The sequence below is a fragment of the Phocoena phocoena genome, chromosome 3 (genome assembly GCF_963924675.1).
Source record: "Phocoena phocoena chromosome 3, mPhoPho1.1, whole genome shotgun sequence".
In the NCBI taxonomy this organism is placed as follows: Eukaryota; Metazoa; Chordata; class Mammalia; order Artiodactyla; family Phocoenidae; genus Phocoena; species Phocoena phocoena.
This window is the reverse complement of record NC_089221.1, coordinates 28,754,278-28,776,291: the sequence shown is the minus strand read 5'-3', so window position 1 is coordinate 28,776,291 and position 22,014 is coordinate 28,754,278. Positions and strand designations below refer to the sequence as shown.

The 22,014-nt window shown below is 41.7% G+C and overlaps 1 protein-coding gene across 1 annotated transcript in view; it reads right to left on the bottom strand.

The window, feature by feature from the left end:
- RAI14 (retinoic acid induced 14) overlaps nucleotides 1–22,014 on the bottom strand; it is a 51,265-nt gene that overhangs the window by 159 nt on the left and 29,092 nt on the right. Inside the window, exons 4-14 of the mRNA XM_065875453.1 lie at nucleotides 18,922–18,979; nucleotides 18,123–18,193; nucleotides 16,463–16,569; nucleotides 15,325–15,503; nucleotides 15,037–15,065; nucleotides 12,728–12,814; nucleotides 10,248–10,302; nucleotides 7,237–7,355; nucleotides 5,038–6,573; nucleotides 3,713–3,841; nucleotides 753–818 (exon numbers count right to left, since the gene is read on the bottom strand). Of these exons, the coding sequence (XP_065731525.1) occupies nucleotides 753–818; nucleotides 3,713–3,841; nucleotides 5,038–6,573; nucleotides 7,237–7,355; nucleotides 10,248–10,302; nucleotides 12,728–12,814; nucleotides 15,037–15,065; nucleotides 15,325–15,503; nucleotides 16,463–16,569; nucleotides 18,123–18,193; nucleotides 18,922–18,979 (2,436 nt within the window). The remainder of the gene's footprint in view (nucleotides 1–752; nucleotides 819–3,712; nucleotides 3,842–5,037; nucleotides 6,574–7,236; nucleotides 7,356–10,247; nucleotides 10,303–12,727; nucleotides 12,815–15,036; nucleotides 15,066–15,324; nucleotides 15,504–16,462; nucleotides 16,570–18,122; nucleotides 18,194–18,921; nucleotides 18,980–22,014) is intronic.

Genomic DNA, 22,014 nt, shown 5'->3' with positions numbered 1-22,014 from the left:
GAGCGAGGAAGGAGGTGAATGAAGGGCAGAGGCTGTTGCCCCACAGGAACTTCAAAATGCGGAAAACAACAGAGGTGGCGGGGGGGGGGGGCGCTGAACACTGAAAAGCTAAAGCACTTGTTAGAAAAATAACATCAAAAAGGTGTAAACCAAAACAAAAGAAAACAACACTCAGAAACTAAATCCTGGCACTGCCTCACCTGGGGAGTGAGATGGCTGGCTGGGATGAGCCCTTGGCTTCCCACTGCCCTCCCACCCTCCCCGATCTTCAAGGAAATGTTGGCCCTACCCATTCCCACATTTCTAGGAGGAGCTGAGTCAAAGACACAACCCTGCTCTTTTTCCTCCGGAGGATGAGGGGGCTGGGTCTCCTACCAGACTCCTCAGCAAAGGGTTTCTGGCATCTCAGTAGCGAACGTGAGCCCAGCCAGCCAAAGCACCAACAGTTGCAGTAGTGAGATGGCACGGATAGCTCTGAGAATATCATCAAACCCGGAAAATAACACCTAGACCCCTCCTCCTGATGGGAAGCTGCCCCCACACCCTCCTTCAGGCTCCCAACAAAGGAGGCTGCTCCTGGTTAACAGGGCATGGGGCTCCCAACACAAAATCCAAAGCAAAGCAGAAGGTGTTTTAAAAAACTTTCCAATGAAGAGCTGTCTTCTCAAATTCTCATCTGCTCTACTAGTTTCATGATGGGCGTTTGGGCAAGACCTGCTGTGGTATCTCTTTAGGATCCCCAGACACCATACCTGCACAGCGTACAGAAGGTGCATTCTGTAAACTGATATCACTTCCTGGTGTTGTTTCTTGCACTCCTAGAAAGAGACAATTTGACATTGTTCAAGAGCTTAGGAGACCTTTAAAAACAAAAAAACAAAATACTAGGAGAAAGCTGCGGCCAAACGCTACCCTAGTGATTCCTTCCACCAACCAGCATAGGAAGCGTTCAAAATTGCCGTGGACTCAGAGGATTGTGTAGTTTGGAATGCTTGTCAGTATTCTTAGGGAAAAAAACTACCTGTTTCACATCTTGGTATGTCAACCCTAGAAGAAAATTCATGTAAGAAGTAGATATGATAATCCCGAATTTGTTTAAAAATATATATACATACTCAGGCAAAGAATACAGATATATTCGCACAAAGTAAACAGTGCAAGGAACTATTTACTTTATCAAATGCAAAAAGTTATTGTCTCTGAGTGGTTGGATTATAGGCAGTTTTAATTTATGGTAGCTTTTCCAGAGTTTTCTGTATCTTCCAACTTTTCTATCATATACAATGACCAAATATTCATTAATTTAAAAAATTATTCTTTTAAAGAGAGTTATCGATCACCTTCTATATAGCCAAGTGGTGTATAATGCCTGGGGAATTCAATGATTTAGCTGTCAGCGTACCAAGGAGGTGAACAGGGTGACGGCACCAACCTCAAATGGTCCCTCAGCACAGCTGTTACTGGTTTTATTTCTCCTTGTTGAGCTATAATTCCAATTCCTCCTAGTGACTATTTCAAGGATCTCAACTCAGCTCTTAACTCGTCTAAGAAGAGGCCTTTCTGTCTACGTCATGATGGAAATTTAGGCTATCATATATGGATCACTTTAAAAATCTACTGAAGTCTATCAGTAGCCAGTTTCACCTCCTCCCCAACAGTGTCAGATGTGAGGCGTCCTTCCTATTCAAGGAAACCCTTTGAAACATCAGTCTTTGAAGTTCCTGCCAGTAGAAGGTACGCTTGGTAGCCCTCTCTGTGCAGTTTCCTCCCACCTCTTGGTTGCCTCCACTCCATCATTTATAGCTTTGTCTTCTGATCACTGTCTTCCTTTCCGGTTCTGCTTCTGTCGTCACTTGGCTGACTTCAGTATCCACGTGGATGAGCCACCCACCACCCTGGCCTCTCAGTCCCTCGACCTCAGCTTCATGACCTGTCCCCTCCTTCCAGCCACCCGCTCTTATGGTCAGAGCCCTGCTTCAGTCATTACCTCTGAGATCTCAGTTGAAAGCATCCCACTCCCTCACCACCATCTCCCATCTTTGTAGCAAACCTGCTTTAGGCTTCCCCTGCCTCCTGCTGTGACTCTTCAGCCCCGGCAGACGCCTAGCTCCTTAGTCACTTCTCCAGCAGCCAGCCTTGGCCATCCATACTCCACCCCTCCACTGGAACTGTGGTTGCCATGGCTACCACGGGCCATCTAAATGCCACATCCCAGTCCCTGCTGCCTCCTACTCATCTCTTTGAGATTCAGCACAACCATCGCCTCCTGCAGGAAGCCTTCAGAGACTCACCCAGATTGGGTGAGCACATTGCCTCTCTATGCCCACAGCACGTTGGGCACCTATCAATGGACACTTACTACACTGAAGGCAGGGACTGTGTCTTATTCATTTTTATATCATCAGCACCTTGTATATTACTGATACATAAAAGCTCATTAAATGCATATTGAGTAAGAATGACTGTATAAATCATTAGTACTTTATCTACAAGTCTGTGATAATCACTTAATCAGAAAAATGACCTGCAAAACACAGTCAAGAACAACTTCTCCTTCCCTGACTACTCCTCCACTGCTCTAGTAGAGCTGGCGACACAAGCAAAGCTGGTTTTGGACTTTGTGGCCAGCCGGAGTAAGGACTGTAGAAAACTGCATTCACCAGTATTGAGTCTGTACTGAAGAACACAAAATCCAGGTCCTGTTTGTAAATGGAAGCTAGAGACAGTCCAGGATAGACTAACCTTCACGTGCAAAATGTAACATACCCTCAAGAACTAAAACTTGACAGACATTGTGATAGACTGACTAATAGCCCTCCAAAGATGCCCACGTCCTAATCCGTAGAACCTGGGAGAGTGACCTATAAGGCCAAAGGGACTTGCAGATTAAGGATCTTGAGATAGAAAGGAAGATTATCCTGACTATCTGGGTGGATCTAAAACGTAACCACCAGGGTCCTATAAGAGGGAGGCAAGAAGGTCAAAGGTGGAAGGAGGAGATGGGAGGATGGAATCAGAGGCTGGAGTGATATGCGTTGGGGATGGAGAAAGGGGCCACGAGCCAAAGAATTCAGGCAAACTCTAGAAGCCGGAAGAGGCAAGGAAGTGGATTCTCCCCTAAAGCCTCGAGAAGGAACCAGCCCTGCTGGCACCTTTACTTTTGTGAAACTGGTTTCTTCGGACGTATGGATCTCGAGAACTGTAGTAATAAGTTCGTGTTGTTTTAAGCCAAGTTTGTGTCGCTGTATTACAATAGCCATCGGAAACGAATACAGACATGAAAGTGCTTTCCTGGGTGAAATCAGGAGAGAGGCCAAGAAGCAGCTTCAGACATGTAGACATACAACTACCAGAGATCCTGGCCCCTAATAAGAAACAGCTCTCGCCGCTGCCAGAGACAGTGACGACCATGGCAGAAAAATGGAGAAAGGGTAAAAAGCGAGTGGAAGAGCGAACAAGAGGCCTCCTCCCACTGTCCTGTGGACTCCTCCCTTCCTTCTCACTGATACATGTTACCCATCGCACTGCAGGCAATGGCTGAGAAATCCATCCGCTCCCTCTCTGGCCTTCATCACAGAAGTCTGTAGTCAGCTGCTCACTGAGGTGCAACACGCCTTCAGGCTGGGCGTCTGCCCGCTGGCTCCCCGCTCCCCCTGGTGTGCCGTCTGTCTCCCCACACCCCCAGCCAGGCCGCAGAAACACGCCCACTCACAGCCAGCTGCTGCTGCAGCGCCTCCAGCTGCTGGCTCTGCCTCTTGGACGAGCTCGTGGCGTAGGAGAGCTGCGAGAGGCTGTTCAGGGCCTCCTTCAACTTGGCGACTTCCTTCGACATCTCGTTTATCTGGCGAGAAAGGAAAGCTCTATCAGTAGGCAAGAACGTGACGGCAGAAGCAAGACTCCACCTATTTCTCAAACTGTAACATAGCCTCTCCTGGCCTCTGGGACTGCAGCAACCCCTTTGTTATTTTTAAAAGAAAAGCCATAAAATGAAACACAAAATCAGATAAAAAAAATCAGGCAAACCGAACAAAGCCCTCTAAGGCCATTCCATGCAGACAAGAGCCCCCCGAATGAGAGACTGTGTTTTGGGGCCTGAAAAGGTAACAAAAGCTGTGACGTGGATTTCCTTCGTTCACCCTTAAAAGGGGGACGGTTGAAAAAATAAATCAGAAACAGGGTTTCAGGTATTCCTTATTTGGAGACAGCTAGGTCTTGCTCCATATTGCTGACGTGGGCAGTCAGGAATAAGTTTTAGAAACCCCGGAATCTCGGGCATCTTGCCTCGTAGTGAAGACAATCGCCCACCTCCACCCCGTCTCTTGGCCTCAGGAGCTCTTTTTGAAACATTCATTATAATGAAGGAATAAAAGATAAAAAATGCTCTAATGAATGCCATTCAGAACATCTGACCCAGGAGACCGGGAATGCAGAGCAGATCCAGGCACGGAAGCATCATCCACTTTTCCCTTTACTTTCCTCCTTCCTCCCCGCCCAGCCCATCTCGCATCGCCTACCCCTCACACTTCCTGCCTTATTATCCTGTACACCTTTGAAAATGGGGCCCGGGGAGGGTTTTTATACTGACTCAGAGGAAAGCTCGTGGGGTTTAGGGAAGCAATATCAAGTCTGGGAGTAATTGGGTTTTCATATGACAGAGGAATCTGTCTGGATTCCAACGGAGTAGAAGTTCAAGATGGGTCACAAATGCTTCTCAGTTGGTGGGTTCACTTCTGATCCCTGACACTTGGCAGGGCTTCTGTAAAATAATTTTTAAAGGGAAAACATGTACCACACATGTGAAAATGCTTTGGTATGAGGGAAGCAGTAGAAGATGAGTATTTTTTTTTTTTTTAAATAAATGTCCACCCTACTATTTTTAACGTGGCTTTGGGGACAGAGGGAGTCATGTGTGGAGCCTCTGCCCACTCACAGTAGGTTAGTGCTTACAAATGGTAAAAATGTTAACCACAGTAAGTGAAGGTTGAAAGTCCTAGCGTATACTAGCTAGAAATTCAACAGCAATACAGTCTCACCAACCTTCTTGTCTTTATCCTCTTCCAGTTTTGAAGAGCTTTCAGAATCTCTCTTCATTTCTGCAAGCTCTTCCTGAGCGTCCTGGCATTTTTGCAGAAGTTCACTTACTTCTTGCTCTTTGGACTTCAAGAGAGTCTGAATGTTTTCCCTTTCCCTTTTCATTTGTGAGACCTCACTTCTAATCTGGGCAACCTCTGAATGGGCCTTCTCTTTCTCTTTCATGGAATCCTTTAATTTTGCGGCCAACACACTCACTTCGCTTTCCAAAGACGACTGGAGCTTCTCATAGGCAGCCCTGGGCACCATCGCGTCGGTCACGGCCGCCTTCTCCTCTAGGAGTTGTTTCTCCAGCTTTGCCACCTCCCCTTCCTTGCTCGCAAGGTGCTCTTTAAGACTGCCTATTTTCTCCTCCATCTCTTTGGCAGTGGTCCGCAGCGTGGTTATCACTTGCAGGTGCTCCGTCATGGAGACAGAGTTCTCTTTCTGTGCATCCACCAACTGTGTGAGCTCGGTCAGCTCACTCAGCACTTTGGAATACTGCGACTTCATTTCACACAGTGCCTCTTCAGCCCTCGCTCTGGACATGCTGGTCACTTGCATCAGCTTCTCGTGCTCTGCTTTATGGATATATTCAGCTGTGACGTCTTCTAGAGATTTCCTCTTCCTGTAATCCTCCAGCTCGGCCTGGGCCTCTTTGTATAGCTGGGACAGCTCACTCACCTGCTTGTTGAGTTCATCTATCATCCTGTTCATGGCCTCTTTCATGTCCCCAGCTTCATCACCCGCCTCCTGGGTCATCTGAGTTTTCAGTGTATCTTTTAATTTCATGATTTCTTCTTGGGCCTCTTGGTATTTCTCAAACAGAAATGCCTTCTCCTTGTTCATATTCTCAATCACCGAGCAGTATGAGCTTTTCATTTCCTCGTACTCTTCCCCAGGTGGCTTCATAACCACCCCTTTCTCCCTCTCTACAAGCTTTTCCTCCATCTCTCTCACCCTCTCTTTATTTCGTTCACTTTCTTCCAGTGCGTTCTGGAGATCCCGCTTTAGCACATCTATTTCCTCCTCTGTGATCCTCAGCTCACGGAGGCCTGAGTCAGTATCCATGCCTTCCAGTGAGACCAGGCCTAGTTTCATTTGCTTCTGCACACTCAGGACTTCTTTCATAGCTTCCTCGTACTTGCTCTGAGTTTCCTTAAGTTTCTGGCTGAGGTCGGAGCCGTTCTCTGAAATCTCCGAGTTGTTTAAGCACACCGACTCTGTCCTTCTGGCCTGGAGCTCGGCCTGCAGCTCTTTCCTCTCTGCTTCAGAGCGCTCCAATTTCTTCTGCAAGTCGTGTAAAATCTCCTGGAGTTGCTGGATTCTGACATCGCTGTCGATAGTGGATTTACTCAAGGAATGTGTTAAGACAGATGGAGATGGTTTGGAGTCTGGAGGAGGGGTTTCACTAGGTTTGCCCAGGGACGGGGCCAAGTCAGTTTCAGCAGAATGGTAAAAGTCAAAGCTCAGGTCTGCTTCTGCCTCCCTGGGTCTTTTGGCCTGGGAGAAAAAGGCAAGAATGAAATAGCACCAAAGGTGGGGTTAGGTGAGCAAGCAACTGCAGTGAGAGAGTGATTCCAAACCTTACACGTGGGAGAGCAGCAGGATGGCTCTGCACGCGTCCTCTTGCCCCGTGAAAAAATACGGTCCGGGACGCGGGAATCGGACTAATGACTCGAAGCTTCTTCTGTGCTCTCTCAGGACAGATTATGTGTGCCACTTTAAAAATGTGAGATTTGTTTTGGCTGAAGAGCCTCTGACTCAAATTTTTCCTTTGTTTCTCATATTATTGTAGTTGCCAAGAGGGACAATGGGCTTAGTACAGCTACTTCTTATCAAGTTCTTAAATCTGCTAAATGATCAACTTTACTAAGTGAATAACTGACTAATCATATATATGTGTGTGCACATATATGTATATATATTGTCATATATATCATACTATGTATATAATCATATATAATTTACCAATTTACAAAAATAGTTAATGAATAAACTCCCTCAAGAAACAAACAATTTGAAACTATAAAATGCTTAAGGCTGATTATATTTTAAAAAGAAGAAACTAATGATGTCTAAAACAAAATATCACCCGACTAACCCTGAAAAACCCAATAGCTTGAACCCTACAGAACAGACTGTGTTGGCAATCTATTTACCTACCTGTAATTTATCTTGTAATTCCTTATTGTGTAAGGTAAGAGAAGCAACTTTGGCCTGCAGTAGGACCAGAAGATCTTGTTGGTCAGCTTCAGAACTTATATCCAATAAGCTATCAGCGCCTTGGAAAAGAGACAGGCAATTTAAAATAATATTTTAAAAATTAAACTGTTATTTCTCTGACCTCTTACAAACTCACTTTCTACCCAATCCAGTTCTTCCTGGTCCAGACTATGAATGAAAGCCCCCTGCAGCTGGATAGATGAATAGCAATTCTCAGGTACTGGGGTTTCCTTACTGGCGTTCCCCTAACACATATACTAGGTGCCTGGATACAAATAAGCACATCTGAAAACTGATGGATTCGGTCACACATTTTCCCTTCTCTTAATCAAGTGCCACACCTTGGTTGTTTTTTGTTCCTCCCATGCCTAATACATCCCATTCTGTGAATCCTTTCAGATAGATCTCTGGAATCTGGTTCACTTCTTATTCCCACATCCACCACTCTAGTTCAAACTTCATCACCATACTTGGTAACTCTACAAATGGCTTCCTAACAAATCTCTCTCTCTCTCCTCTCGTGAAAATGTAGCCTGTACCAACAACACTGTCAGACTAATCTTCCTAAAACGTACTTTGATAGGGTCATTCCTTTGGTTCAAGTGCTTTAATTGCTCTCCCTCTAAAAATAACCTCCAAATTCCTTCATCTGGACTAAGGCCAACAGGATCTGGCTCCAATCTACTTTTCTTCAGGTTTATAACTCCTGATGTCTTTCTCTAGTATCCCATTTTCATCAGATTCAACGCTTCTATCACATCCTCTATATTCTCAACACAAGGCTGCTGCTTTAATTCTTCATCCATACGACTGCCCTTGTAGCATCTCTTTGGCTAGATAACTCTTAGGCATCCTTCAAGACTCATGGCAAACTCTGCCTCTTCCTTAAAGCATTCTCTGACCACCCCAGCATGAAACAGCCTTCTCTGAATCCCACAGTAAACACTGTTGGTAAACCAGAACTATCTGAGATTCTACTGATTATCGTGCTGAAATAACCTTTAAAGCTGTGCTACTCAAAGTTCTCATTGAGACAAGACAAGAAACGTCCTCCAGAATGTCACTCAATGTACTGCTTCCTTCATCCAGAAAGTCTTCCTATGGAAACAAAATTGTCAGGTGGGCAAAACAGTGTGCTTGGCTGGATGACTTTCTGCTCTAAACTCCTTAGTTATTTTAGACTGGCAACAGTTTAGAGACCACACTCTGAATAGCACTGATCCAAATTTCTACTGTTATTTAAAAATTTTCTCAAGCCATTTAATGCAAGGATGAAAATTTTAATTTTTTTTTTTTTTTTTTTTTGTGGTACACGGGCCTGTCAATGCTGTGGCCTCTCCCGTTGCGGAGCACAGGCTCCGGACGCGCAGGCTCAGCGGCCATGGCTCACGGGACCAGCCGCTCCGCGGCATGCGGGATCTTCCCGGACCGGGGCACGAACCCGTGTCCCCTGCATCGATCGGCAGGGGGACTCTCAACCACTGTGCCACCAGGGAAGCCTGAAAACTTTAATCTTAATTTGGAAGGATACAAAATGACATTTCTTCATAGAAATGCTTACTAATCATGTCTGGTGTCTAAACCACAGCTTTATGAGTGTTCTTGACAAAGAGTCTGGTCAGCTTGGAATGAACCAGGGGGTTGGGAGGGAGCATGAGGGTAATTCTAAGCAACAAAAATTCCTTCTAAGCCATGATGGATGGCTTTTAAAGTATACAGTGTAACAACTGTTCAGTTATATTAACATTGTTCTCTGCCAGGAATATTTCTTAATATTTCTCAATTCTGTAAGTTAAGGGCTCCAAACACATATGAAATACATAACAGACTAAGAAACTGAATGCTGGAGCAAAAAGGGGCCTTTGAAGTAATCTACTCTACATTTCAAATTGATTCTGCATATACCGTCCTACATTCTTAGAGGATAAAGCAACAGGATGGACTCGATACAATGAATTAAACCGTGTCTTGGTGAAGACAATATGATAGTGTGTGATTTCACTGTGATTTCATTAACACTCTTTGTATGTGTCTTTTAAGAGTCAAAAGTAGAAAAGTTAGATTGTGGCAGCCGTGGAGGTGCTCAGTTGGCTCTCCCTTCAAGAAATAACCTGCTGCCCAGTTGTGAGGAGGGCCGCTAGCTGGCAGCTTACAGCCTATGGACCTCATCTCAAAACGATGTTTTAAGATGCATAAAATAAGCTGGGACGAAGAGAGAGAGTGGCACTGACATATATACACTACCAAATGTAAAACAGATAGCTACTGGGAAGCGGCTGCATAGCACAGGGAGATCAGCTCGGTGCTTTGTGACCACCTAGAGGGGTGGGATAGGGAGGGTGGGAGGGAGACGCAAGAGGGAGGAGATACGGGGATATATGTATATGTATAGCTGGTTCACTTTGTTATACAGCAGAAACTAACACACCATTGTAAAGCAATTATGCTCCAATAAAGATGTTTAAAAAAAATAGAATGTACAGGTTACAGTAATTGGCGACCTTTGTAACACACCAAATAACAAGATCTGGAAGCAGGTCTAATAACGACCATGATTTCTAGCAGAGATACTGTAAGTGATCTTTCAAGGTATCTGTAATAACAGCGAGGGGATATGATGCTATCTGTGAATTTTCTTGGTGTCAGAATCACTGATCTGCTAATACCACTGGGGCTTATTGCCTATCTTCATAATTGAAGGAAGTAGTAATGCTAAATTAGGAACAGATGAAAACAGAGATATATTCCACACCCAAGCTCAGGGACTCCTTAATCTAGGTGAAAGCCCCCTCAAGTAGAGAGTACCAGGCTGTGCACCGCTGGCCAGCCTTAGGGTGGCACCCTGGGTTCTCCAACTTCCCCAGACAGGGTCCCCCTGCTTGGCCTTTGCTCTCTTAGAGGAACATGAAATAGAGATCGGTCAAGGGAACAAAAATGCCCCTTCATCTTACCCGTAGTACTGTCACTTAGTCTGTCTTTGTTTTCCCGTATAGAACTGATCTCAGCCTGCTGGAACACAAAAATGACTTAAAAGAATATTCCTGAATGGAACACTCTACAAAAGAATCAAGCAAATTTTCCTCCTTGAGTTTATACAAGTTGGTGCTATCCTACTAGAAAAACAGATAATCTCTAGGAAAGAAGATATTTAAAAATACAATAAAAGTGACAGTTATCTCCTAAGGTGCAATTTTTACTTAGAGGTTCCAGAGGGTATAGTCTCAAAATATTTTTCAGAAATTTCAGTAAGTATATTACAAATATCTTTGAAGATTATAATAAAATTACATAACAGCTAATTTAGTGGGCTACGTGCTAAAGCTTGAGATGGTGAACACTACTTTCATAACAGAGTCAAATAGAAGTTTCACTTATCTGGGTAATACATTAAAATACATTAGAAGCACTTTTCAGCTTTATCATTTCATAAATTAACTATTAATATATTATTATTAATTACTTTTAAGGGAAATGGTAGTAAATGAGACCTGTCACAGGAAATAAAGGTAATTTTATAAGGGAATAAAAATTCTTATGGCTGTGGATTGACAATCCCCTAAAGATTTCCTCTAAACCTGTATCCCTGAATATCTCTGTCCATTAACATATTGGAAAAATTCTTTATCTTCAAAGCCAGATTCTCATTCCAAAACAAAATACAGTCACTTGCCAGAAATTGCCATGTTTTATCTAGATGAGCCGCAGACCATGATAAGAGAGAGAACTGTTCAGCAAAGAGACTTTTTAAAGGCTCAAATGCTAAAAATGAAGTGGCTCATTTTTGGCAATGCTTATCATAAAAATAGCTGTATTTTCACTTAAAAAATAAATGCTTATTTTTCAACTCTATTAAGGTACAGTAAACTACATCTATTGGAAGCTTACAATCTGAGGAGTTTGGACAGATACACACCCAAGGAACCACCACTATAGTCAAAATTCAGAATATTCCCATTATCTCTAAAAGTTTCCTCATCACAGCTAATCACAGCCTCATCACAGCCAATCCCTGCCATTCCCAGGCAACCACTACTCTCCTTTTTGCATTTTCTAGAATTCCTATAAATGGAATGTCAGAGGGGATGAATTTCTTTCAGCCTGGCTTCTCTCATTCAGCATGATGGTTTTCAGATGCATCCATCATGCTGCTTGGCCAGCACTTCATTCTCTTTTTGGCTGAGTAATATTTCATTATAGGTATGTATCTCATTATCTTTATCCATTCATTTGTTGGAGGACATTTGGATCGTTTCTGGTTTGGGGATATTTGAATAAAGATGCTATAAACATTTGTGTATATGATTTTTTGAAACATATGTTTTCATTTCTCTTGGGTTAACGTCTATGAGTGAATGGCTAGATCATGTGTTAGGTACGCTGAACTTTTCAAGAAACTGTCAAATGGGTTTCCAAAGTAGTTGTACCATTTGACATCCTACCAACAGAGTATGAGAGTTCTAACTCTTCCACGTCATCACCAACAATTTGTATTTTTAATCTTTTTAAACTTTAGCTATTCTAAATTGTGTCCTTTTTATCTCTTTGTGATTTTTTTTTTAAAGAAATAAAAGTCTTTTTACACTCTATTTCTGAAAAACATAATTTGTGATATTATTCTTTGGAACGCATTGCCTCCTTTGAGCCACAATCATATTAGAAGATACTAGGGTGGTAATTATAAGAGCATAACTTCCTTGCCTTGCCTTGTATTTTAATAAAATCTAGTTAAAGCAAGGGAAGTGATAGGTTGATAGAATCTTTTCCACATCAATGTGCATCCAAGTTAAAAGAAAATTCATTTTTAGTAATTCTTAGAAGGGAGAAAAGAATAAACAATTATGCCATTGAAATTTCATTTTAACAATTATAGATTTTACTTTCTTTCCGAGTACAATTTCCTAGTGATTGTTAGGTAAACAGATATTAAATTGAAATACCCTCCCATTCCTTAAAATACTTTCCAACCACAAGTCTAGAGGATCAGGTAGGATAAGACCTAATGGATTTTCTAAAATTCTAAAATAAATACATATTACTTTTATAGTCAGTAAAAAGTTTAATTAAAAATATACAATTAAAAATAATAATATACAATTACTTCTTAGTAAGACATCAGAGAGTAACCATTTCTTTCTTTTTGATTAGTATTATAGCAACTCAATTTGGTAAGATGACTGGTGATCTTAAAGTCTTATCTTTGTCCTTTTTTAATGAAGAAAATTAAATATTAGCTAACAAATATAATTGATTCACGCTACTCTTTTTGTATGGAGCCCATGCTAGGAAAAATAATCAAAGGGTGCTTTATGATGCAAAGGTTTGAACCAATGACTGAGAAATATATTCTGTTTCGCCCAGTGTTGTGTAACTTAAATTAAATCTATTATGTATCTTAAAATTCAATAATAAGTTGGACACAGAAAGGAAATACCTTGAAGGGTGGTTCAGCAAAAAATACTGATTCCTTTCCTGAAAGTGGTGTTGAAGTTATTGATCTTGGGGAAGACACATCACTCAACTAAAGAAACAAAATGAAAACCATCAATCAAGAGTCCTTTTTCAAAGTCTCCTACAGTGCCAAAGAATTAGCCTATTTAACCAATGCAAATAAATCTAACAATAATTATCCTTAGTTTCAATTAATTCAAGGGTAACATATTTTCAGTGTAATTCAGCTACCTCAAATACTTTTTGAAAGTTTGCCCGGTAGAATTAACTACGGAACTTCACTCCTATATTCACGAGAATTAACGTGAAAAATTTGTAAAACTTCTATTGCTGATTGAGAATATTATTAATGAATATGCTAACGTATTTAACATTACTTACTGGGTGAGATGTTCTGCTCAAATATTTGATATGGATTATTCCTTTTATGGCCTATGATTCTTTTAATAACAAACCCCGGCCTGTTTTTATTTACCATTTCGTAGATAGTCAAGCTTCCTCCTCTATTCAGTAATCACCGTAAGCTCAGAAATGAAAGCTGTTTTTTAATATTAGTCAACCTTAAGTGTAACAGGAAAGGCAAATGTATTGTAACAACGTTTAATAAACCAACTAATATTCATTTTCAACTAGCGCCTCACCAGCTACACATTCTCCCCCACTTTACTAGAGCTGTTAATACGAGCTCTGAAAATGCACTGAGCTCATTATCTCGAGCAAAAAGTTCCTGTCATGGATTTTAAGAATTTTGAGGTTTCTAAAAAAGATACGGTTCGATTCTTCAGTTTTGAAATAAGAATCAACATTATTTCCATACTAATAATCAAAATTCTTCATACCACTACTTGTAATTTGAAACCACTACAGAAAATGTCAAATGTGCATTTAAGGGTCAATTTTAAAACAGTTCTTTCTGGCCTAAACTCAAAATGACAAAATTATGGCTTTGTTGTTATATGTTTGTTCATCGTTGGTTTTATTTTTACCTGGGTAGGACTGATAGGAGGTGGTGGAGCTTTGCGTTTTTTTGGAGTTCCACTTCTCTCTGAGCTTATTTTAGAGACTTGATCATGCTGAAAGTCGTCACAGTCCAAAGAATGGAGGTGGGTTAGTTAGGTTAGTAAAGTCTGAGTAAATAGCTTCATCAAACAAATGAGAAAAACCTCAACAGTTCATGCACTTCTTACTTTATCAAGATCTGAAATCTGCTACCAACATAAGAATAAGTAATAGGCATGCTCCAAGTTTTCTTCTAGCAGCCCATGCTTTAAAGCAAGAAAATAAAAAACACAAGACAAAACCAGATTAAGTTGGTATGGAGAACTGGGAAAGTAGAGAATAAGGGGTTGTTTACCACAACTGAGGACCCAGAATACATTCATAGTCTAGCTTCCATCTTAATGCAAAGCAGTGGTATTTCCCCGACCTTTTCATTACTTCCAGTCCTTTTCTTAAAGAGTATACAGTTGACCCTCCATATCCACAGTTTTCACATCCAGATTCAACCACCTGCATATCCCAGAATTTCAGATACAGAGAGCCAACTGTATCACACTATTTTATATAAGGGAATTGAGCTTCTGCAGATTTTGTTATTCCCTGCAGATACCAAGGAATGACCATAAATATGGGAAAAAAGGGAGAACCTCAGCTCTGAAGGTTATGGATAAATATAACACAATTGGTACAAAAGAAATTCATGATCAAGTATTTGCTGATTATGATAATTTTTCAAGAACCTTGATGTATAAATAAATAAAACAGCCAAATATATATCTCATTAATAAACAGAGGTGACTATGTTTTTAGGAAAAACTCCAAAGTAACAGGGTAAACTTCTCAATTTCTATCTGTGTAAAATGAATGACATTTTAGAAAAGCTCTAATTAAAATAAAAGAAAATGCTAAATCTCTTACTTTCATTAACTAACATGGCTATGGACAGAGTTCTATAATTCCTGTGATATTACAAGTAGTTAAAATACTGTTGTTCTCAGAGTTAAAATCACATCAAACCTTTTCACACCAGTAGGAAATATTAGTATATTTCAGAAAAAGATGAATATATAAGTAGCAAGTTTAAAGTTACATGCTTTGGAAATAGGGTAAATCATTAAGAAAATATTTACCACCTTACAATGAATCATTTATTCCAAAGATATTTTACTCCTTAAGTAGTTTCAGCATAGTCTTTATCACTTTCCTAATGGACCACAGAGCGGTTTAATTAGAACATGTTCAAACTCCCACAGGCAATGATGAAAAAGAATCTCCATCCCCAAAGATAAATACCTGCTTTGGTTTTGTTGGTGTCTTTAAATCTATAGAAGAAAAGTGAGGGAAAAAAAAAAAACTATAAGAACCATAATGACTCATATCCACTTTGGGTGGCGGGGTATATAAACACACACCCACACACACACACATACCCATACACACAACATACACAATATTCAAAACTATTTTTCTCCAGAAATATATTTAAAAGAATAATAAAATATATTGCACAAATTCCTTTAACCTTTGGGGAAAATGGAGTGGATAAATTTAAAACAACACTGGCTATTTTCTTTCACATACCAGCATCCTGAGAGATTTTTGATAATAGAAGGCTTTGAATTCCTGCATTTTCTGAGAGTTTGGAATAATGTAAGGCATTGTGTCCAAGAGAATCTACAAGGTTTAGGTCTGCCCCCTTTTTAATTAAGGCTTCCACAATGTTAGAGCTGCCAATCTCACAAGCCAGCATGAGAGCAGTTCTAAAGAATGAGGAGACAAAAAATTAGTACACAAAATGTGAAAACTTGTTGCTAGGAAATCATTTCATTTGTCTTAAAAACAGAGGAAAGAAGACTAAGTGCAGTTAAACCTGTACGACACTTAATTTTCTAGGAAATTCAAAGTGCAATGCTATCAAAATAAAATTGGGTTGCTGTTTTATAAAACTTCAGATTAAATCAGAACATTAAATATTAGGTCAAATAACATAGACATAATCTTCTAAATATGCTGGAATTTAATACGATTGGCACAAATCTTGCCTTTTTTACAAATCAAGTTTTTTAAACAACCTATAACATTATTAAGACTGTTTTTAAAAAACAACCAATATGTTTACTTTTATTTTGCATGAAAAGGCAAAGGAAACGGCCTATTCATTTTAGCATTTAATAATCTCATCACAGACACAGTCAGCAATGATGCTCCCAGAGGTCTGGGGAAAATATTTTTTAAGTCAAAACAGATTGTTCTTTTTTTTTTTTTTTTTTTTTTAGTTTATTAATTAATTAATTTATTTTTGCTGTGTTGGGTCTTTGTTTCTGTGCGAGGGCTTTCTCTAGTTGTGGCAAGCGGGGGTCACTCTTCATCGCGGTGCACGGGCCTCTCACTATCGCGGCCTCTGTTGTTGCGGAGCACAGGCTCCAGACGCGCAGGCTCAGTATTCGTGGCTCACGGGCCTAGTTGCTCCGCGGCATGTGGGATCCTCCCAGACCAGGGCTCGAACCCCTGTCCCCTGCATTAGCAGGCAGATTCTCAACCACTGCGCCACCAGGGAAGCCCAAAACAGATTCTTAATTATCCAAAAAGGCAGAAATCAGTAAAAGAAAGAAATTAAAACTGCTTTAAAACAAATGATCCAAAATACATCCCTGATATTTTGAAAGCTTCTCAGAATGTGGATATCACTGAAATAACATGCTTTCTAATTCTGTGGTACCTTCCATTTTTGTCTCTGGAATTTACATCTGCTCCATGATCCAGGAGAAAGCGACAGACCTCACTGTGGCCATTTTGTACTGCAAGAAGCAGCGGTATATTCCCATCCTAGGAGACAAATTCAGATTAAGATTTATAACTTAGATGACAAATGCTGGAACTGCAAAGGTCCTCATTCCTTCCACATTTATTCCTGACTTGTCCTGCTGGTCTTACATTTGACCCACCAAAGTAGTCTGCCCCCTAATAGGCCAACGTCACACTCTAACACTACCCTTGTTATGGAATCCCACTGACTGTGGGCTTTTCCTCAGGAGTCAGTCTCTCGGGCTGCTTGTTGCAACCATGATGTGAGAGAGAGTGGAACGCAAAGTATGTAAAGGCTCGAGGCAAGTATACCATGTTTATTGAGAAATGGTTCTCCATGGTTCTGGAGAAATGAAGGGTTGTTTCCATATGGCATTTGTAGGTCCCACTGCTCTAAGCAGTTTCTTCTAGTGAACTACACATATTCTAGTATCCTGCCATGCCACCAGTCTTCTCAGAAAGCATACCCTTTCATAATCTTACTAGGTATCGAAACATATGTTAAGAGTTTATTTGTTCATTACTGACACATGACTAGATAAAGGGACTGATGGAAAGAGTGATTTGTTTAATATAACAATTGGCAATTCCTTTAGAAAAAAGAATTAGATCCCAACTCATACAAACTATGTAAAATGGATTAAGAATCTCAACATTACAGTATGAAACGAATGAAAAAAACATACTAGAAGAATTTATAGGTGATAATTTCCAGAACCTTAATTTGAAGTGGGGTCTGACTCAAATTATGTAAACCATAAAGAGAGGCTTTTATTCTGCTCTTGCCTTGAACATACCCCACAAATGGGGTCGACAGTAATTTTAAGGTGGACGTATTCAAATAGGCAAAGGAAAAAAAAAGTTACAATATATCCAATTATTTTAACATGGGGATATTTAAAAATACAAGTGCTGCTTAAGGATTAAGTATCCACTCAAAGTCGAACTTCAGAATTTCTAGAAAATTATCTCTGTGAAGTTATAATACTTTCTGGTTATAAAGTACCGAGATTCAGGGAGCGTGAATTTATTTACAGATTCTAAATGCTCACTTCGCAATGTCCCCATCAGGTATAACTTACACACGCCAAGTCCCACGCTACAGCAAGAAATTTAACCCTAATCAGGAGCAGTAGGCCTGTCAGTTTATTCTCAAAATAGCCCAGCAAGGTCAAAATCGGCTACAAGTGGTCTTTAAAACTGGAAAACCCTGGTACCAAAGGTAATACGTGGGGTGCAAAAAGAAAATAATAGAACTTCTATTTAGACTTATTTTTTATTTATAAAAATCAAGAAATTAAGCCTTCTTCGTATTTAGGTTGCTGGTAAGCCACGTGTCTATCGTTAGAAACAAACAGAGGAAGTGCATGCTGCAAAACGTTTTATTAACGGTTTAAGGACCAACGGGGATAATACTTAAATCTGTTTTGCACAAGAGGATCTAGGTCGGAAAGCAATAGACTTTTACCAAATGCTTGGGTCTCTAAGGTCTTCGTGACTCCCAGAAGTAAGTAGCCCATGGTGCTCTAGACACCAGTGTCCATCTGCACCTCTAGTGGTCACCTGGTACTTACCAAATCCTTGAGGTTTATGGGGCTTTTGTGCTCGCAAAGAACCTGCACAGCTTGAAGGCAGCCCTGTGCCGCTGAGAGAAAGAAGACACAGAAACCACAGCCAATCACAAAGCTACTCTCACAGCCAGGGGCATCAAACACTTCTATGAAGGAAAAGTTCACCTTCCACCCAGTTTGCATACGTTGCATTGAAGAGAAACGATGGCAGAATGGTTAAGTAAGTGGTGTTTTAAATTACTGTTTAATTTCGGTGTCATCCAGACCTAAAGGCAGTGCTTGCCAGTTGTTGCCTTTAGGCAAACCTTTGGTTTAGCTTTTCGTGGGACTTGGCTTTTCCACAACTAGCACTAAAAGAAATTTGCAAATCTCATCATCCTGGACTTCAGTACCAACGTTTCGTCACTTGAAACTGTGTGACAGATAGTAAAACCAAATGTTGATAAATAAAACTGATTGATGTTCCTTTTGATCCCCAAGTAAAAAAAAATCTGTACCACACATTACCTGAAATCTACAAATGCTCACGAATATCTCTTAAACAAGAACCTAACGTTAATTAAAATATAGTAACCAGGACAAATTTTACTAGTTGTTTGGCAGGCGACTGACGAATTCTAGCTGTATTCCTCCGTAAAACCCTACACAATCTGCAAACTGAGGAAAATGGGAATGATGTCTAGGAATGACGACAGAAAACGGCATCAGGAATAACAATGGCAAGGTTAATGGCTTAAATAAGGAAAACGAACACTTACTGTTTCTCATGGCAGAAGAAGACAAATAAGAGAATGAAAATTACCTGCATAATGTAAAGCTGTTTTCCCAGAGCTGTCGATACTTTCGGCTGGGCATTTAGACTGTAAGACAAAAATCAATAAATACGTATAATAAAATTCAGTTCACCCTTTTCCTGCAAGGTATGATGCAACTTCCTAAGAAAAGTATAATAAACATGACTAAGTCCCAACTGTTGTGCTCCAGGGGCCCAGGGTCTCATGGGGAGGGAGACTCATCTCCAAGTAATCATGACACAGGTGAACTGTCACCTCTTGGCTGCTCTGACCATCCCCTCTCTCTTCCATCAACTCTGTCGCCAACAGATCTTCCCCACCAGCTAACAAACATGCTCTAGGATTTCTCATCTTGATCCCACCTTTCCCCCCCATTTCCTGCCCTAATTCTCTATCCGCCATCACAAAACCAACTTCCTGTTAAGAACTGTCCCACACAAGCCATGTTTCCTCGTCTCCCATTTATTCCTGGACTCACTGCAGTTGGGCGTCTGCCCTCAAGACTCCACAGGGATGGCCCTTATCCAAGTGGCCAGCCACCTTCGTGTTTCCAACGATGGCAAACATGCTTGCCCTCCTCTTACCAACCTCTCCCCGGCAATCCACTCCCTATTCTCCAAACACTCTCTCCTTTAGTCCCTAGAGCCCTGCCTGGCCCATCCGATCTTGGTTTTCCCCCCACTGCTCTGGCCACGCCTGCCCCTTTAGCCAAACATAAAACTGTGGGGCTCCTAAGTGTTCTTTCGCTAAACTCTCTCCCTCAGTAATCTCATCCACACCCATAGCTTGAAATCCCATCTAGAAGCTAATGCCTCCCGAGTGTATATCTTAACAGCGACAACACTACTGTGTAAGTATTGACTATTAGTATGTGCCAGGTACTGTTCAAAGAATTTGTTTTAAGGCTCTTGACAATCCTAGTTAGATACCGTTATTACCCCCATTTACAGATGAGGAAACTGAGGTACAAAGAAGCTAGTAATTTGCTCGGGTCACAGTAAGTGGCAGAGCCAGGATTCAAAGCCAGACAGGCTGGGCTACAGCCAGTGTCCATATCTGCACACAGCAGATGGCATCTCTGAGCCCCCGGCTTGACAACCCACAGCCTATTTCACATTTCCGCCTGATGTCTCAAACGCAGCACGGCCAACACTTCTGGTTTCCCCTCCCCGCCACGCAGCCCGAGCCATCCCTGCCTCTGTCAACAGTGCTATCATCAGTCTAGTCACTGAGCCAGAAACCACTGAGTCATCCTTGATTTCTTCTCCTCTTCCTCCTGCCACGTCCTGTCAATTCTGTCCCCAAAACACACCCCGATCTACTCTCCTCTCTTCCTCCATTGTCACCACCTGGTCTGAGCCAACACCTGCTCACCTGGACAACCTTGACGGCCACCTGGCTGTCCTCAGCTCTTTAGTCAATTCTCTATACAAACAGAGTGAACTTCTAAACCGTCAGTGTTGCTCTTTACTGCAAAGTCCTCCACAGTTCCACACTGTACTTTGAGGAATCACTGTCTGCCCATCGTGACACACAAGGCTGCAGCCTGGGCCCTTCTTTTTTTTTTTTTTTTTGGTGGCCTCCCTGCACGGCATGACCAGATTACCCACGCTCCCTGCAGTGGAAGCGCAGAGTCTCAACCACTGGACCGCCAGGGAAGCCCCCTGGGCCCTTCTTTCTGCTCCTCATTCGCTTTGCCCCCAGCCCACCCACTGGCTTTCTTTCCTCCCCGGCTAGTTAGTGACTTTCCTACCTCAGGCCTTTTGTACTTGCTGTTCTCTCTGCTTGGAATGCTCTTCACACAGCTGAGTTCTCAGCTTAAATATCACCTCCTCCCCAGGGGCCTTCCTGAACATCCCTCCTCACTCCCCTCTCACAATACTCTGTTAGATTTCTTCTCAGTGATGTGCAATCGGTCATGTGTATTTGTCTTCATTTACCAGACGGCAAGCTCCAGCAGGATAGGGGCTGCTCTGTGAGTAAATACTCACTGCTTGACAGAGCGCATGGTGCCCAGGGACCACTTGCTACAAGAGAGAGTGGGGGAGAGTTCATCTGAAGACTCTCACAAGGCTCTCTTTGTGCCCATTGCCTTAAGGAGGTGGAACTTTGAAATGGTAGCCACTGGAGAAGGGAAGTCTCTCCAGCAGACAGATAGTAAGAGCAAAAGGCCGGAGAGAGAGGGCGCAGGGTGAGGGGCGGCACAAGATGGCAGTGGCCCCATCACGGAGGGCGTGGGTCACCCAGATGAGGAGTGAAGCAGTTACCAGAGGGGTGCAGGACCCAAGGTAAGCAGCCCATTAGGAGGCCGTCAAAGCCTCCAGTTTTAACAACTATCCAGAAAGAGGAACAGAATTCAGACAGTTTGCAGAGAGCAGGCAATGGTGGAAATGTTTGTCTGCCCTTCAGTGGTAAGAAGAATAGAGATCATGTTACAGCTTACCATGTTTTGGCCTAATTTTAGAACAGCACAAGGAACTGTTTAAAGGCTTCAAAGATTCCAGGGAAAAACCAATCCATTTGCATAACCAGATATAAAATTACATTAGAGGCTAGAATATCTGGTCCTTGCCCATGAGGATTTCCAGCTTGTCAAGTTCATTCTTCCTTCAAATCAGAGCCAGATGCAAAGTCTGGATAGCCAAGCCGGGACGGGAATGGAGATTTAAAATACAAATAAGTTAAACAAAAATTTAAGGTTAAGACCATGGGTGTGGAGGCAGGGAAGAAAAGTTCTATTGTAACTGTCTTTAGAGAGGAGCCTCAGAATAAAAATCATCATCATCACAGATGTTGATCTACGTTTCTTGAATTTCACTTCAAAGACCTGTTAAGGTTAAGCATTGCTGGCACTGGTGGTAGCTTGCATCAGGTATTGCAAGACAAGAAGCTGTGAGATCAACAGACCAGGACAAGTTGAAGAATGTGCCCATGTTGCTGCATTAGAGTCGCAAAGCCAAATTAAAGCAAGATGCTGGGTCCCAAACGATGCTCAGGAGGGCCAAGACAACAGCTCAAGAGAACAGACATTACTCCAAACACATATTTTATTGCTCTGTGCTGTTCCTGAAAACAGCCAGCTTGCATTTTGACTGGCATCA